At 37.2% G+C, this 16,622-nt stretch overlaps 1 protein-coding gene across 1 annotated transcript; it reads left to right on the plus strand.

Moving 5' to 3' along the window:
* The first annotated feature begins 114 nt into the window (after positions 1-114).
* On the plus strand, positions 115-15,834 carry snap47 (synaptosome associated protein 47). The gene is made up of 6 exons (XM_073849268.1): positions 115-356; positions 853-1,387; positions 3,281-3,783; positions 7,093-7,208; positions 11,183-11,351; positions 15,505-15,834. Exons 2-5 carry the CDS (start codon positions 894-896, stop codon positions 11,327-11,329), a joined length of 1,260 nt encoding a protein of 419 aa, XP_073705369.1. The 5' UTR covers positions 115-356; positions 853-893; the 3' UTR covers positions 11,330-11,351; positions 15,505-15,834.
* Positions 15,835-16,622: the final 788 nt, after the last annotated feature.

Here is a 16,622-nt window from a genome sequence, read left to right on the forward strand (position 1 = left end):
TAGGTGTCTTTAAATAGTCATATGTTATGTGACATCACCACATTACATATGTGTGGCGTTGAGCGGAACCTTTAATAAGTAATTTTTGCACGTCGGAGTGTAAACATGAGCGCACTGAAAAATCACCACTGCGTTCAGCCTTTATTTACATCGCCACAACGCGACAGAAAACATAGTCTGATGTTTTTATTTTTATTTCTTAAGGCGTTTTATTAAAACTTCTACGGGAAACACTGAGGTGGAACAGCAAATGTCTCGCTTCTGACTACGATGCGAAGAGGTATTATTATTTTAATGCGTGAAATACGTCACACCCTGCTGTAGCTGTCACTTGAAAGTCAACAACATCCTAAAAGGTATGGCATTAATGATCTCCGTGGTGTTTGTTTTGCTTGTGTCAACAACAACACCGTATAATGTTACTGCGCATACAAACCAAGTGATATATAAATGTAAAATGTCTTTAAATAATATTTTTAAATCAGATTTATTTTGTTTCATGAACTGTATGTTCTTCAATAGAAAAGAAAGCACGGAAGCATGATTTCAATTTCCATCTTGGTTGTGTGTGTGTGTGTGTGTGTGTGTGTGTGTGTGTGTGTGTGTGTGTGTGTGTGTTTAAATAGAATGTTTTAATATATTAAAATTAATTATAATAATATATTAATCAAAACAACCATGACCCCGTTGGAGGTTTGTTTGGCTTTTGTGCTTTTGTGTTTCTCTTAAGAAAGAAAATTGTACAGGTTTGTAGCAACATGATGTTGGGAAAATAATAAGTATACAGTTGATGTAAATAAAAGTGACTGATGACTACTTACTAATTTTCTATATGCACCACTCACTTGGCAGGTGAGCTCCCTAAGTCAGGGCTGCTGTGCCATCAGGAAAAGATGAGCCAGGAGGCATCCATCCACAGCTGGCCCGGCTCTTATTACATCAACAGCGAGAAACGCTGGGCCAGCGGCATCCTCTCCTTAACCTGCACCACCCTACGCTTCAATTCTGAGCAGAATCAGGAGAATCTACTTAGCCTGAGGCTCTCGCACATCATGGAGATCAAGACGGAGTCCTCCAGCTTCATTTTTAGTGCTCTTACTGTGTTGGAGCAGGGAAACATCAAGCACTGGTTTGGATCTCTCAAACCTTGCCGTACTACCATTTACCACGTGCTAGAGCACTTCTGGAGGGAGCGGCTGCTGTCACCCACTGAGCCCCGTGGAGCTGAAGCTCCTCTCAGTAAGGGCCAGGAGCTGATCAGCCTGATATCTGGAGCCCAGCGAAGGCTGGAGGATACTGGAAAAGTCCTGAACCACCAGGGAGAGCAGTTTGACAACATGGTTGAGGGCCTGGATAAGATCGAGTCAGACCTGAGCGTGGCAGATAAGTAAGTTTTGCTCAGATTCTCCAAATGTGGATACATAACTTTTTAGATCAGAGGTTCCCAACTCTGGCCCTCGAGGTCCACTTTCCTGCAGAGTTTACCTCCAACCTTGATCAAACTCACCTGCCTGTAACTTTCTAGTAATGATGAAGAGCTTGATTAGCTTGTTCAGGTGTGTTTGATTAGGGTTGGAGCTAAACTCTGCAGGAAAATGGACCTCGAGGGCCAGAGTTGAGAACTCCTGTTTTAGATGATATCTTTCACATCATATTGTGCTTCGTTATTTTCCTATTTTCTCTGTTGCCAAAAACATGTCCAATAATGTCAGAGCTTCTTGATACTACGGTCTTTCATTCTTAATTTCTAAGGCACTTTGGCTAAAATGTATTATTTAAATGTAAATTATATTCATTGGGAAGTCAAGAACACCCACTGTCACCATACACCATTGAAACATGTCTTAAAGGAGAAATTCACTTCCAAAACAAACATTTACAGATCATGTTCTCACCCCCTTGTCATCCAAGATGTTTATATCTTTCTTTCTTTCTTCAAATATTTCAGGTTTTCTCTCCATATTGTGGAGTTCTATGGTGTCCACGAGTTTGCAGCTTCAAAGGGCTCTAAACGATTCCAGCCAAGGAAGAAGGTTCTTATCTAGTGAAACTAAAAAAAAATGTCAATTTGTCGAAAAACTCCCATCTCATTTTCTCCTCCAACTTCAAAATTGTCCTACATCGCTGTTTTACCTTTTTTTGTAAAGGGCGTTTGATCTTCTTTGCATGTTCACTTTGTAAACACTTGGTTGGTACTTCTGCAGCGATGTAGGATGATTTCGAAGTTTGAGGAGAAAATGAGATGGGAGTTTTTTGACATACCCTAACTGTCTTGAACCGGAATACACAGATTTGACGCAGAACTAGGGCTGGGCGATTAATCGAAAAGTAATCGAAATCGACATTCAGAACCTATAATCGATCAAATTTTTCCAGGTCAATTATTTCAATTACTTTCCCTTTTAAAAACACTACCATGTGTGGAGTCACGTGACCCCGCTCCGTTACGTTACGTTATTCCGCCGACATGTCGATGGAGAGCTTAAACAGTATGTATACAGTAAAAAGTATTTACAGGACATACAAGAGTAATTTTATTTAGAAGAGATACTGCTTATTTTCTACTTTTAAGCAATGTGTGCTTTTATTTCAGTTGTTCAACACTGATGTTCAATAAATAATCATAGATAGTAGATTGTGTGTGCACCCTTCATTCAAAAATCTCTCACTTGTAATATGTGAGCATATTTACTGTACAAAACTTTTCAGTGAACTGTGAGGGCAAAAAAATAAATATTATATAAATATAATTAAATATAATTTTATTAATAAATAAAATAACCGTTCATTAATCGTAATCAGGTTAAAATGTTCAATTAATCAAGATTTTGATTTTAGGCCAAATCGCCCAGCCCTACGCAGAACTAGACAAGACGAGCATTTGAGGTTTAAAAGTATACAATTTGTCAATTTTTTAAAGAAAATAACCGATCATTTCGCTAGATAAGACCCTTCTTCCTCGGCTGAGAGCCCTTTGAAGCTGCATTTAAACTGCATTTTGGAAGTTCAAACTTGCGGGCACCATAGAAGTCCACTATATAGAGAGAAATCCTAAAATATTTTCCTCAAACAACATAATTTCTTTACGACTGAAGAAAGAAAGCCATGAACATTGCATGACAAGGGGGTAAGTAAGTTATCTGTAAATTTTTGTTCTGGAAATGAACTTCTCCTTTTAAGCGATATCCCACAATGATGTATTGTTTTTATAATATTGAGGATTTACTTAATGAGTTAATAACTTAATTTAATGATGCCATTTTTTCTCTCTTTTGTGCAGACTACTCTCTGAACTTGAGTGTCCGTCTTGGTGGCCTTTTGCCAAAATGCCATGGAAGTGCCACCAGGAGGCCAAGTCTGAGGCAGCTGCCAAAGCAGCTTGTGCTAAAGGTTCAGGCAAGGGCCAAAAAGTCATAACCAGCATTCCAGCTATTGTCTGCCGAGTTGGAAGCTCTGGAAACATGAAACCAGGTAGCCTGACAGTTTTGGTCTCCTCTCTGGAGGTTCGAGATGCAAACGGACAGCTCCTCCATTGCTTTGAGAAGGAAGAGGTGGATGATATCTGTGTGCACAGCCCCTACGAGATCAGTGTTCGGCAGCGCTTCATCGGAAAACCTGACATCTCTTTCCGAATTCTCTCTGCCAAGATGACTGAAGCTTTGTCTGTACTGGAGATCCAGTATAAGAAGAAAGTTGAGATCACACGTGACTATGCAGCATTTCAGGCAACTTCGGCTACCACACCTGGGAGCCCAGAAGGTGGAGGAGACATTTGGAGTGCAGGTACACTTATTTCATCTTATGTCATTGTTAGATCTTCAATCCCAGCTTTAATTTTAATCTAAACAAAAGTAAATGGTGACACCAGACGTAACTTGAGACACTTGACTTAAAATAATAGTCCTCTGCAAAGTCCTCAGGCTCAGCAAAATATAATATATTGATCAAGTGTGGATTGGTTAAACTGATCAAATATTACAAAAACTGCCCATTTCTAATTCTAATAAATGTTATATTTTTCAAGCAAATAATGATTCTTCACTTGCAGCTTGCCTTACATTCTTTGCTAAAATTGTATTTTTTTCTTTTGATTTGCAAGAAATGCAAGTGGGTCATTCAATCTTAACCAGAAGTCCAAACTCTGATATCCTTAGCAGTCTGAAAAATAAGACTTTTAATTATGAATGGGTTATGTAAAGGGCTGTGATGATAAATCGATTTGTGGATCAATTCAGAGATCTTCGGAATGCATCGCAATTCTCTCTGGAATTGATTCTAAGCTTATATTTTAATAGCAGATGGTGCTCTAGTTTTAACCACACATTCAAAAATGCTCAAGAAAAAGAGTGCTTGTGAGTCATTCGCGATGCATCAATATATTTTCCCAGCCCTAGTTATGTATAGTAAGTGAGTAAGGTTATATACAGAACCTGAGCTAACTAACATTTCATGCTTTTTGCATAGAGTTCATACAAATACACACTGGAGTGTTTTAAAGCAGCCACCAATCAGCAGGGATTGGTTGTTTTGTTTTTTTAATTAAAGGTTTTCTATTAAGTATTAAGCCTTTTATGGCCTTTCAATAGGTAGAAATACTATCTTTCCATGCAATGTGAAATAGCTCTAGCTTGTTTTCCCTAAGCTGCGCTCCAATTTCCAGGCTGCTGTTTTTAGGGTGCGAATGTACTCTTTATACCAGTGCGTCAGACTGTTGTCTTTAATCTTCTTTAAGCACAAAGGAGCAACTGTGTTTAAACTGCTAGAAAAGACAGACATCTTTTAAGCTACCTGGTATGCTGAGGAGTTGAGACAAATCAGGACGTTTAAAATTAAGGGTGTGTTCACACTTGTCATGTTTTGTTCGATTAAAACAAAGTTAGTTAGTGCAGTTCATTTGAGTAAGGATGTGTTCACACTTGTAGTTCGGTCCGGACCAAAAAGTAAAATGATACATTTGGTCCTGGTTTGCTTAGCATTCACACTGCCATTTTTGACAGCGAACCTAAAGATAGAGAACCTAATGGCATAGTGATACGTTCACAATATGATTGGTCAGGTTAAATGACGTATATTTTGTGACGGAACTTACTGAACACTCCAAACAAAAGGAAAAGGTGCTTTCAACCTCAGGGTGTATGACATCAAATTACCCATTAATTGATCAATCTGCTTAGCACTGCTTTAAGTCAAATACACCTAATGCCGTCTGCTAGATGTTGCTCCACTTTTGCCCTCTGTTCTTTTTGTTTTGGATACACTGTATGTTCTCTTTGTGAAACCATGTTGCATAGCATTGTATCTTGTCATTACTTCCTGTTTTTGGTTAGTTTAGAAGTATTTGGTCCGTGTTCCATTCATATTTCATTCAAACCGCACCAGAGTTCGTTTGGAAGTGGACCGAGACCTTTTAACAATCTCCTTTTGTTTGGAGTGTTCGGTGAGTTCCAACACAAAATATACAGGTAATGATTAAAATATATCAGGTTGTGAATGTATCACTATGCCTTTAGGTTTGGTATCTTTAGGTTCGCTTTAATAAATGCCAGTGTGAACACTAAGCAGACCAGGGCCAAATATTTTCTTTTTTGGTCCTGAACAAATGAACCAAACGAACTGAACTACAAGTGTGAACACACCCTAAGTCTAATCATTATGTCAATGAGTGGGTCTTGACATATGTTGTCTAAACACCAATAAAATGTCTGTAAATGCAAATCCCAATACATCTTTTTTACTATCTACAGTACATTGATGTTAAGATCACCAACAATTAAGACTGTAACTGTTGCCAACACTAACTCAGATCTGTGAAAATCTGTGGTTTAGGTGGTGCCCTGGTGGCCTGTATACAGTCAGAGACCAGTACAAATGTCAAAAGAGATTTATTGTTTATACTAGATGGCATTATATAAAACACTATCACTTCAAATAAATTGTTCTTGATACCAGACCTCTGAGTAATACTGAAAATATTACTATAAATTGTAGCAACACTTTCCCTCTTGCCCTTCAGATGAGGTAATTTAATCGTCTGGTTTGAGCCAGGTTTCTGTCAAACAGAGCATGTATATCTTATCATCTGTGATTATATAATTTTCCAAAAGTGCTTTTGTAAAAAGGGATCTAATATTCAGCAAGCCAGGTTTTATCAGTTGTTTGTCCGCATTGTATGTATTCATGTTCAGACATTCCCCTTTAAATACAATAAATATCAGCAACGTGACCCACAAAGGCCTTATACACACTGCAGCTAAATCCAGTCCATTCACCTTTTAGTGCTTAATCCTGTTCTGTACACATACATTTCAGCAGTTTACAGAAGTGACACCTCATTCTACAGTGAATTTTATGCAAGTAGTGACAACCACATTTACAGTGTGTATGTGGCCTATTGAAAATTGTTAAAATTCAACAATTCGGACATGGAGCTGCACTGAAATGAACATACCTATGGGATTGAATGAAGGATTGAAAATTAAAATTGTGAAAGAAAGGTTTCTTAAGAATCAAGATCTAAAATTGTATTAAGATATATTTAATAGTTGAGTTACAGGCATAATGCAAACATTAGCAAGAAAAAAACAAAACAATTAAAATAATGATGCTGCCATAAGTAATTATTTTCCCCCTGTAATTTGGCTCAATATTTCAGGTTAAAAATTGTAGTTTTGACCCCTGTCTGCAAAACATATTTCTTAGTAAATATTCATCCATGGCATTTAATATCTTGGTTTTCATCACTATTTATGTTTGCCTTTTAAAACACTGTAGCTGTGGACGTTTCTGAAATTTGGTTGATTTGACACTAAATGACCCAAGTGGCTTAGGGTAAGAGGTTTAGACTAAACAAAGCTTTATCCGTGACATATTAAGGTTGTGTTTTTACACATTCAAATTTTGACAATGGCTAGGTGTAACACTGTAAGCCATAAGGTATTTCTACCACATGGTGGCAGTCACGCTCCAACATCTACTGCATGTCATTGAAGAAAATCAGAAAATCAGAGATCCCATTGTAGGCTTCTTAGTAAATGTTTACCAACATTTTCTAATCTCAAGGAAATTATATGACCTCATTCTGTGTCTCTTCAGGTCATGGGCAGGATACGGAGGTGCCAGTGGAGGTGCCTGCTGGTGAACTGACACAACTGCAACTTCACGTGCTTCAGCCCACTGTAACTCAGGCAGAGGCACAGGAGCTAAAACAGGTTTGAGATCAATTTTGTTTCAGTTTTACACTAACATCGTTTTCAACAATAGACATAGTTAAGAAGTTAGTTAGGATAGTTATGGCCTCATGGGGGCAGAAATGTTGAGATTACATGATTAGTTAAATACTGCTCTAGTCTATTGATCTTGGTAAACCTTTGTTATTAGACACTTTCATTCATGGAATTAATCAAGGCTGACTGTGAATTAAGCATTTCTTCAATGGCCTTAAAACTGTAGCTTTGGGTTTCATGCACACTTCTAGGTGTCAATATACAGTTAAGGGCATCTTGTTCATAAGTTTACACCCCTGGTTCTCAATGTTGTGTTTTCTTGTTGAGCATCAGTAATTGTATTGTAGAGAGTGAAATGAAGGATCTCAATAGGACAGATTTGTAGAATATCCTGGAAAATGCACAGATTTTAAAGGAGATGGACAATTGTTCTGGAGAAACAAGGAACTCATAAACAACAAAATCGGTCAATCACAAAACACAAAAACAGTCATTGATTATCCAGGTACCGACACTTGGAATCAGAATTATATGTAAACTTTTGATCCGGAAATAATTTTTGAATGTAAATAAAAATAAATGAGATTATTGTTTATTATTGCTAGGCAGCTGCTAGAGATTTACTCTGGCATTCATAGGGTGCGCTGGATGTTAGGACATTACTGAGTGGTTATACAAAGGCCCAAAAATCCTATCCTGCGTTATTCTGGTTCCTCAATGACTCCGTTTCCTCCTTTGTAGGGCTGTCACTATCGTCTATTTTTATATTGATTAATCTATCGACTAGTTTATCAATTAATTGATTCATCTAAACTAAGACTAGACTAATTTCCCACAAAAAAAAATCAACAATTTTACTTAAGAACATTTTATTTTAATACAATTAATTAATTGTAGATGTTTTTGATTCTTAAATGTAATGGAACCATTAAAATGGAATCCAGAAAAGTAATGGAAAAGAATTTGGTAAAACTCAATTAATTAGACAGGCTTTTTGATTTATAAAAATAATAATTTAACCATTAAAACAGAGTATAGAAAAATTAAAATGGATTTCGTTGGGCCCTATAATTATAATTAGGCTTTTTTTGTGGTAATAAAAATGTAGATGTAAGTAAACAATAGCCTTTAAAATGACTTAAAATACATATATAATAGCACTAATGCCAAAATAGTTAAAATAAAAAATCAAAAGCAAGAAATCTTATGGGTTTATTGCACAAAACTGTTGAAATACATAATGTATTATAAACAATAGAGCTAATGTACATTACACGTTACAACTAAGGCCTGCAGTGGGCGCCAACGGCCTGGCTATTGTTTTTATACATTACTGGCGAACTAATCCTTGTTTAATATTGACTAAACAACATTTAATTCAAATGTCTACTTAATCTTTAATATTTGGCCATATTTTTACCACAGAAATGCTATAGCCACAGTAATTTAATTAAGCATAGTGTAAACTCAGAGTGAGGATTAAACTTTTATTCTGAAATCGCGATTAACACTTCTCCTGAGTTTTCATAGGTTTATAAATGGCTCACGTTGCGTCCCTAGATGAACGTTATAATAAACCCAAACTCACAACAGCATGCAGAGATGGAGTTTGAGATGCTCCACACATGTAAATAATGACAGTTCCTGTAGAACAGCATACTGTGAACTGAGCTTCTGTGAGACGCACGTACGTAACATACACGCATGTACATAGTTGACGCACATATATTAAACCTGCATCGCATATATTTATTTAACTGAATTGTAGCATTTGTGCTTAATTAATGATTTTTAAATGGGTTTAATATATAATGCAGCCTTGGAAAACAGTCTAATAATGCGTTTCGTGGATTCTCCTTCGTGAAATGCGTCACTTCCGGTTAGCCGATGCAGGCAAAATTAAAAATAAAGGATTTTAAAAAATAGAATAGTCGATTAAAATCAATGAATCACGACAGCTTTACTCCTATAAGTCTATGGGATTTTGATTTTCAGGCAATTTTGGTTGTTTGTACACCTCTCTTCAACAACCTGCACAATTTTAGATATAATTTATGTCTGTAATACTAGAAGGGTTAGGACAAGTTACATTTAACAGGGTTAGGGGTTTGTTCAAATCAGAATTTAAAAACAATATTTGACACAAAAACTGAGCGAATACACTTAAAGTACACCGTGACGTGTCTGTGGCTTGTATTTTTTATGAGACAGGAGTGGGAAGCTGACTCCAGGCATTCCCCCACCGCACAAAGATATAAGGTCTCAGTGCGCTCATCGTCAGACGGCCACAGTGCCAGCTGTAAAACCCTCTTGGTGCTCGGCCGAGGTGCTGCATGGTACGCAGCAACCAGACATAAACACTGACGCAAAAACAGTCAACCCTTTTTCATTGAGTGCATTATAATGGGGATGTGCGGAATGGTGCTCTTCGTGTTGAACCATTTCAAAACACAATATTATTGCTATGACCAGAGATAATTGATGGTTGGTCAACCATAACAGATATCACTTTTCAGGATGGTTTTGGGGTTGAGAAACACTAAAAACAAACATGTTAAAATGCCATGAGGAGATGGAAAATAAGTTTTAAAGGAATGAGGCAGGGCAGCTTGTCTTGACTGTAATGAATAGACTCAGCACAGACTGTTTAAAATAATGCAATAAAATAAATAAATGTAACCTGTCACTCTCCACAATCTGAATTAAGGAGAACATACAAAATATTGCTAATAACAAGAGACATTTGAACTTTTTATTGTAACTTTTAAAATAAATATACCTATGTGACCCTGGACCACAAAACCAGTCTTAAGTCGCTGGGGTATATTTGTAGCAATAGCCAAAAATACATTGCATGGGTCAAAATTTTAGATTTTTCTTTTATGCCAAAAATCATTAAGAAATTAAGTAAAGTTCATGTTCCATGGAGATTTTTTGTAAAATTCCTAGTGTAAACATATCAAAATGTAATTTTTGATTTGTAATATGCATTGTTAAGAACCTAATTTGGACAACTTTAAAGGTGATTTTCTCAGTCTTTTTTATTTTTTTGCATCCTCAGATTTTTGATTTCAAACAGATGTATCTCAGTCAAATATTGTCCTATCCTAACAAACCATACATTAATAGAAAGCTTATTTATTGAGCTTTCATATGATGTATAAATCTCAGTTTTGTCAAATTTAACCTTATGACTGGTTTTGTGGTCCAGGGTCACATATTGTTTATTATTCTATACACACTGATTTACTTTCAGTGATTGAGGATGTGGGGTGCAAGCAAAAGAATATAATACCTTATATAATATGTGACCATGGACCACAAAACATAAGGGTCACAGTCATAAGGGTCAATTTTTTTTTATACATCATCTGAAAGCTGAATAAATAACCTTTCCATTGATGTATGGAAAGAACAATATTTGGCCAAGATACAATTATTTGGAAATCTGGAATCTAAGGGTGCAAAAAAATCAAAATATTGAGGAAATCGCTTTTAAAGTTGCCTAAATAAAGTTCTTAGCAATGCATATTACAAATCAAAAATTAAGTTTTGATATATTTACGGTAGGAAATGTACAAAATATCTTCATGGAACATTATTTTTTACTTAATATCCTAATGATTTTTGGCATAAAAGAAAAATTGATCATTTTGACCCATACAATGTATTTTTGGCTATTTTTGCTACAAATATACCCATGCTATAAAAGACTGCTTTTGTGGTTCAGGGTCACATTTAATATTTATAAAAACTAGTCAAATTAAAGATTGATTTTTAGATTTAATTAGATTGAATATAAAACCACTTAATCAAACTATAATTCCAAGAGATGTGTTACAGTCTAAGTAGCAAAATAGACCAGCCTTATTGTCACTTTTAGCACATTTACAGAATTAAGGCACTGACCCCAAATATTAATTATCAACATGATTATTTTGTGTGTTGTGTTTGTGTAGATGCTCCAGCAGCTGAAGACTCTAGCCCTGGAGGCTGAGACAGAGCTGGAGCGTCAAGATGAAGCTTTGGATGTATTGAGCTGTTCTACTGACCGCACCACCATGAACATTAACAGACACACTCGCCGCATGAGGAAACTACTGTGAACTTAATGTCACCAGATTAATGGTAAGATATGCCTTGGTATTTACAAAAAACTGTAAAAAAAAATGTTTCTCAATAGAGCACTGTTTATAATTGAAATATTCATTTGATCTTTATGAGTAAGGTTTGGCTATTTAGAAAGCAGTAGAGCTGAGAGCACAAATGTGGTTGGGGACGGATGTCGGATCACCTTGGCATACAATGGCAATAATAGCTAAAAGGTTTTTTATTAAAAGTTAGGCATTTTATAGGCTTAAATATAAATATCCATTCTTATAAGAGTGAAATGTCATATAGGGGCTAGTACCAGTATTATTGGTAGTTTTGAATGCTCACATGTGTATTTGTGAATAACACGCATGGTTATGCAAATGCACATGTATAGTCAAATAAACTTTTTGGACATAAACCCTTCAGATCTGTTCATTAGGCTGTATCATAGATACCTAATAAATGACATCATTTATGACATCATTATTAACTGGCGCTATTGACAAGAAAAACAGAAAACTGCTCTTAATTTAATCTGAACTTAATCTCTTTTACTGCTTATTTAAATAATAACATGAAAAACGTGAAGCAATATTTACCCTCATAGGGTTTAAAATCCATTTGAAGTTACCTAAAAAAAATGTTATGGCATTTTTTATCTATACACAAACATACAGACAAAAAAAGTTTTTTTCGGTTGTTCAGAAGGTGTGTGGAAAATAAAGTTATCCATGGTATTCTAAACAGACCCCTCACTAAAAATTAATGGGAAAGGCGATTTAAAAAAAAAAAGGGTTTCTCTCATTAGTCCCTCATTGTTCACTCCTTTGTGTTATTACCCTGTTTGTTCTGTGTGTATTTAAGCCCCAGTGTTTCCAGTGTTCATTGTCTGGTCTTGTCCTTCCATGTTTTTGTAAGGTCTTTTTTAAGGTCTCTTGGTTATATATTGTTGTAAGTTGGTAAAGTCGTGTCTGCCAAGAGGTAAATGTGACTTGACCTTAGAACAATACATGGTGGTCCTGGAGATCCCTCCACTGTCAGCTGTCCTTCCTGTGACAGCAATCGCCATCTTGTGTGTTTGGGTTGTACACACTCCTACAGCACCCCTGAGTCCCAGATATAGTCTGTCCCAGAAATGCTCTCTGTTAAGGCCACATGGGCTAGCCTTGCTCTCTCTTACCCCTTTTCAACCAGCATGAACCGGATGCTAGTTCAGAGCCAGTGCTATTGCTAGTTTGGAGTTGCTTCGACTGGCAAGCCTTCTAAGAACCGGACCTAGAGAGCCACCATCCTGAATACAGCGTCCTGCGTTACAACACATTCCGAACAACCTTAATAATAACAGTGGCGTACATTGCATTGCTATTGATGTTCATGGCTTTACGAATCTACATCGCCATCAAAAAACGGCAAATCCAATGTTTTTGCTGCTATTTAGCTGCTATTTCAAAAATGGTGGTCAAAAGTGTCTCTTTGTCTTGTTGGTCATGGTAACCCCACCCCCAGCCCCTAATGCAAGCAGTTCTTACTTCTAGACCAGAAATGTTTTGGTGCTATTTACGAACCACTTTTCCTGGTTCTGAGTTGGTGCTTAGGTTGTCAAAAGACAAAGAACTCATTTGAAACTAGGCTCTGGCTCTGAACCAGCACTCAAACTGCCTTGGTGGAAAAGGGATGCTCTCCATCATGATCATAGAGGACATCTATAAACTCTGTGTGCTCCCTGTCGGTTCTGCTAGTTCACAGAGATCAATCCTAAACTCTACGTGCTCCTCATCAGCTCCGTTATGGCCATGGAGGCTGTCCTTCAACTCTGTGCTCTGTCATGGCCACGTAGTGTTAATTTTGTCAGTGATTTTCAATTTTAGTCTTAGTCCTGTGTTAAATTTCCTTGTTAGTTTTTATCATATTTAGTCAACCTTGTCCTATTTAGTTTTAGTCGACTCATAGTTTCAACCTTTAAGTCAAGTTTTAGTCAAAGAAAACCTGAAGTAAATTAGTTTAGTTTTAGTCAATGAAAACTTTTTTTCAGCTTTTCTGAAATCAGACAGCCTCGATGACGTATGCAGCCTTCAAATGCGACCTCCAGAGGGCGAAGCCTTCTAAATGAGCTATAGTCTCAGTTTTCATTTATTGACCTTATTGTCATCTCGTCTTAATCATGGGAAAAAAGCTGGTCAGCAAACATTTTTCGTCATAGTTTTCCTTGACAAAATTAAAACTATGGCCACAGAGGTCAACCCTGAACTCTCTGTACTCCTGGTTCGCTCAGTTATGGCTACACCAAGGTCATTCCTGAGCTTTCTGTGCTCATTGTTGGCTCCACTATGGGCACAGAGGGCAGTCCTGAACTCTCTGTGCTCTCTGTCAGTGCCACAGAGGCTATCCTTAAACTCCCTGTGCTCCCTGATGACTCAGCTATGGCCATGGAAGCTGAACTTGAAATCCCTATGATCGTTGTCTCTGTTCCACCATGGTCCCTAGATCCCCAGTGGACGTCTGCTCTGTGGTGGTACCCTGGTTGGTTTTACCCTGGCTTTCCGCTCTCCTAGCCCCATCAGGGTCTCCTCCTCCAGCCTTGCCATGGTCTCCTGCTCCGCCATGGTTTTGTGTGTCGTTTGGGACCTATATTGAAGTTGTTTGGCTTCCTGTACTAGTTTTTAGTAGTTTTGTTGTTCTTTTGGTTTCGTCCCTCGTTGTTCAGTTTTGTGTGCTATTACCAAGCGGTAGCCTCCCGCTCTCTGTATTGAAACCAACATGAAAGTGATTTAAACTTCAATTCATCGACTGGCTGCTAGAGACTGGCTCCAAAAGGGAGTTAATCCTGTAGACTCCCCATGTTAAAATGCCCAACTTTACAGCAAAAAAAATTTTTACAGCCTGGTACAAAAAGTGGTTTTGGTCTATATGGCTAATTTTGCACTTCATGTCAACTGTGAGGGGGGTGAACTTTTTTGTAACTCATCCTTTTTATAACTCAAGTTATACTAAGCCTTAAAGGTCTGCATAATTAAGGGCGTGGCCACTTGAGTGACAGGTGGATTGCCGCTGCTGTCACCACTGTTGCGCTAGGTGGGCGTGTTTCAGCAACCAGCTCCACCCATGTCCCGCCTCTTTGCCCATTTTCGATTATTTAGGAGTGACGCATGGTGACGTGATTCCAAGATGGCGACGGCCGACTCCCGCCCACTATGACCCTCACAAATGCTCTTCAGAAACCTACGGGTGATGTCACGGACACTACGTCCATATTTTTTTACAGTCTATGGTTATTGTCTGTGTTTTGTCTGTGTGTATTTAAGCCCCAGTGTTTCCAGTGTTCATAGTCTGGACTTATTGTTTCATGGTTTTTGTTGAGGTTACTTAGTTCTGTCCTTGGATCTTGTGATTGGTTAATCTTCGTTGTTATTATTTATTAAAATTCATCTGCACTTAGATCAGTCCCTAAGTGCTACAATGACAATTATTTTCTGAAACACAATTTTTACAGGTTTTTCTCTAACCAGCAGATGGCAGTATTCTGCCCAACACATTCAATATTCAGAAACAGCTCATATTAATTCATTCAACAAATCATCAATAAAGTGTCTGCATTTAATATTTCATATTCAAACTAAGTAATTTTGCAGTAAATAGCAAAAAAATGACTTAAAATGCAAAAACAGCATAAAAATATAGTTGAAAGTGCTTTGTAAAAAAAAAAAAAAAACAGTCACACTGTAAATGTGTGGGCTTAGTATGTATGAAGAGAACATAATGTGAATGTGGTGAACATAATGCAAAATATAGGCGGAACATAATTTGAAACACTAAATTTGTGCAGAGCTTATTAACTTGGGTGCTGTATCTAGGGATGTGCCAACCTTTAAATTACATGAAAACTGTTTAGTACACTTTGTACTAATCACTTGTACATTACAACATCCCAAATGAGCTAATGTTGTAGTTAGCTAAAATTACCTGGCTAGCTTTCACACACTTCTGTTTAGATTTCCATGGTGTCTGACAGTTTCTCATTGTCGGATCAAGTTATGATCATTTATCTACAGGAACAGATAAATGCTATTGTTTAACAAACCTCTGAGATCATGGTAGGTCTGTCTCAAAAGGTTTATGTGATCAGAGATTTTTTACTTGTTTTACTATTGAGGATCACAACAAATCTCTTTTCTTTTTTTCCCCTCAGGTCTCCTAGATCTCCAACCAGTGTCATTTTGCATGGCTTAGCTTCCTGACCCCACTGGAAAAAACAAATGAGTGACCTACGGGATAAATGAAACAATGTAATCAGTTTACTGTTGTGGTGTAAATTGTGACATTTCACAAGGCTCTGCACACTGTCAATCCTTTAACACTAATGCACTCTATCTGATCCTGCTTTATTGTCATTGTTTCATGTGTGCTGATTTATTTTATTACTTTGTTGATAAGTGTAAAGTCATAATGATGTATTTATTTACTGTATATTTTGTGATCAAGACAAGTGTAAAATAAACTCCGGAACCCTTTATTGTCACTGTTTGTCGTCACACTTCTGTAAAGGGATTGATTTATTGATAGATTTATTGGAGACAATAACAGAAACCCATTTTCAAAAGTTGCACTTTCAGGCCCACAAAATGGCATGTGTACATGGATGGCCAAAACACTTAAAATGTTTTCCATTTTTAGTTGAAAATGGTGTTGTGTCAATACCCCCTTAGACTGACACTCTTCTGGGGGAACCTTGTTATTACAGCATCCTGTTGGCACAGGAAGTTAAGCATCTATTAACCACACTGATGTGCAAATGGTGTGTGACAAAAAAGGAAAAGACCACTGTGTGCTAAAAGCACAGATCGGTTTCTTCTGGCAAGGATAGAGGACCCCTTTGTATATCATCAGATTGCTGTTCCTTTCATACTACATGACTGTTGAAGTCATGAAGTTACTGTGCTTTGTAAATTACAAGACAAATCGGCGTCTGGGGGTTCACAGATTACACGTTATTTCACTAGGAAGAATCCCAGACAGCTCTGTCTAGTGTACAGTTTGCATACATGAGAAGTGATACAAGGAATGACGTAAGACTATGACTCCTCTGCCTAAAATTTCCCTTGCTCTGTACTGTGCTCTCTCATTGGCTGTAGGTCATCAATGATGTCATTTCCTGCCAAAACAAATTTCACACTGCAAGACTCTAAGTGCAACAGAAATTGTGCACTGAGTAGATGCTGTTTTAAATGGTTAGTTCACCCAAAAATGAAAATGAGCCCATTATTTACTCCCCCTCCTGGCATCCTAGGTGTATATGACCTTACTTCT

Source organism: Garra rufa, chromosome 10 (assembly GCF_049309525.1).
Source record: "Garra rufa chromosome 10, GarRuf1.0, whole genome shotgun sequence".
NCBI lineage: Eukaryota > Metazoa > Chordata > Actinopteri > Cypriniformes > Cyprinidae > Garra > Garra rufa.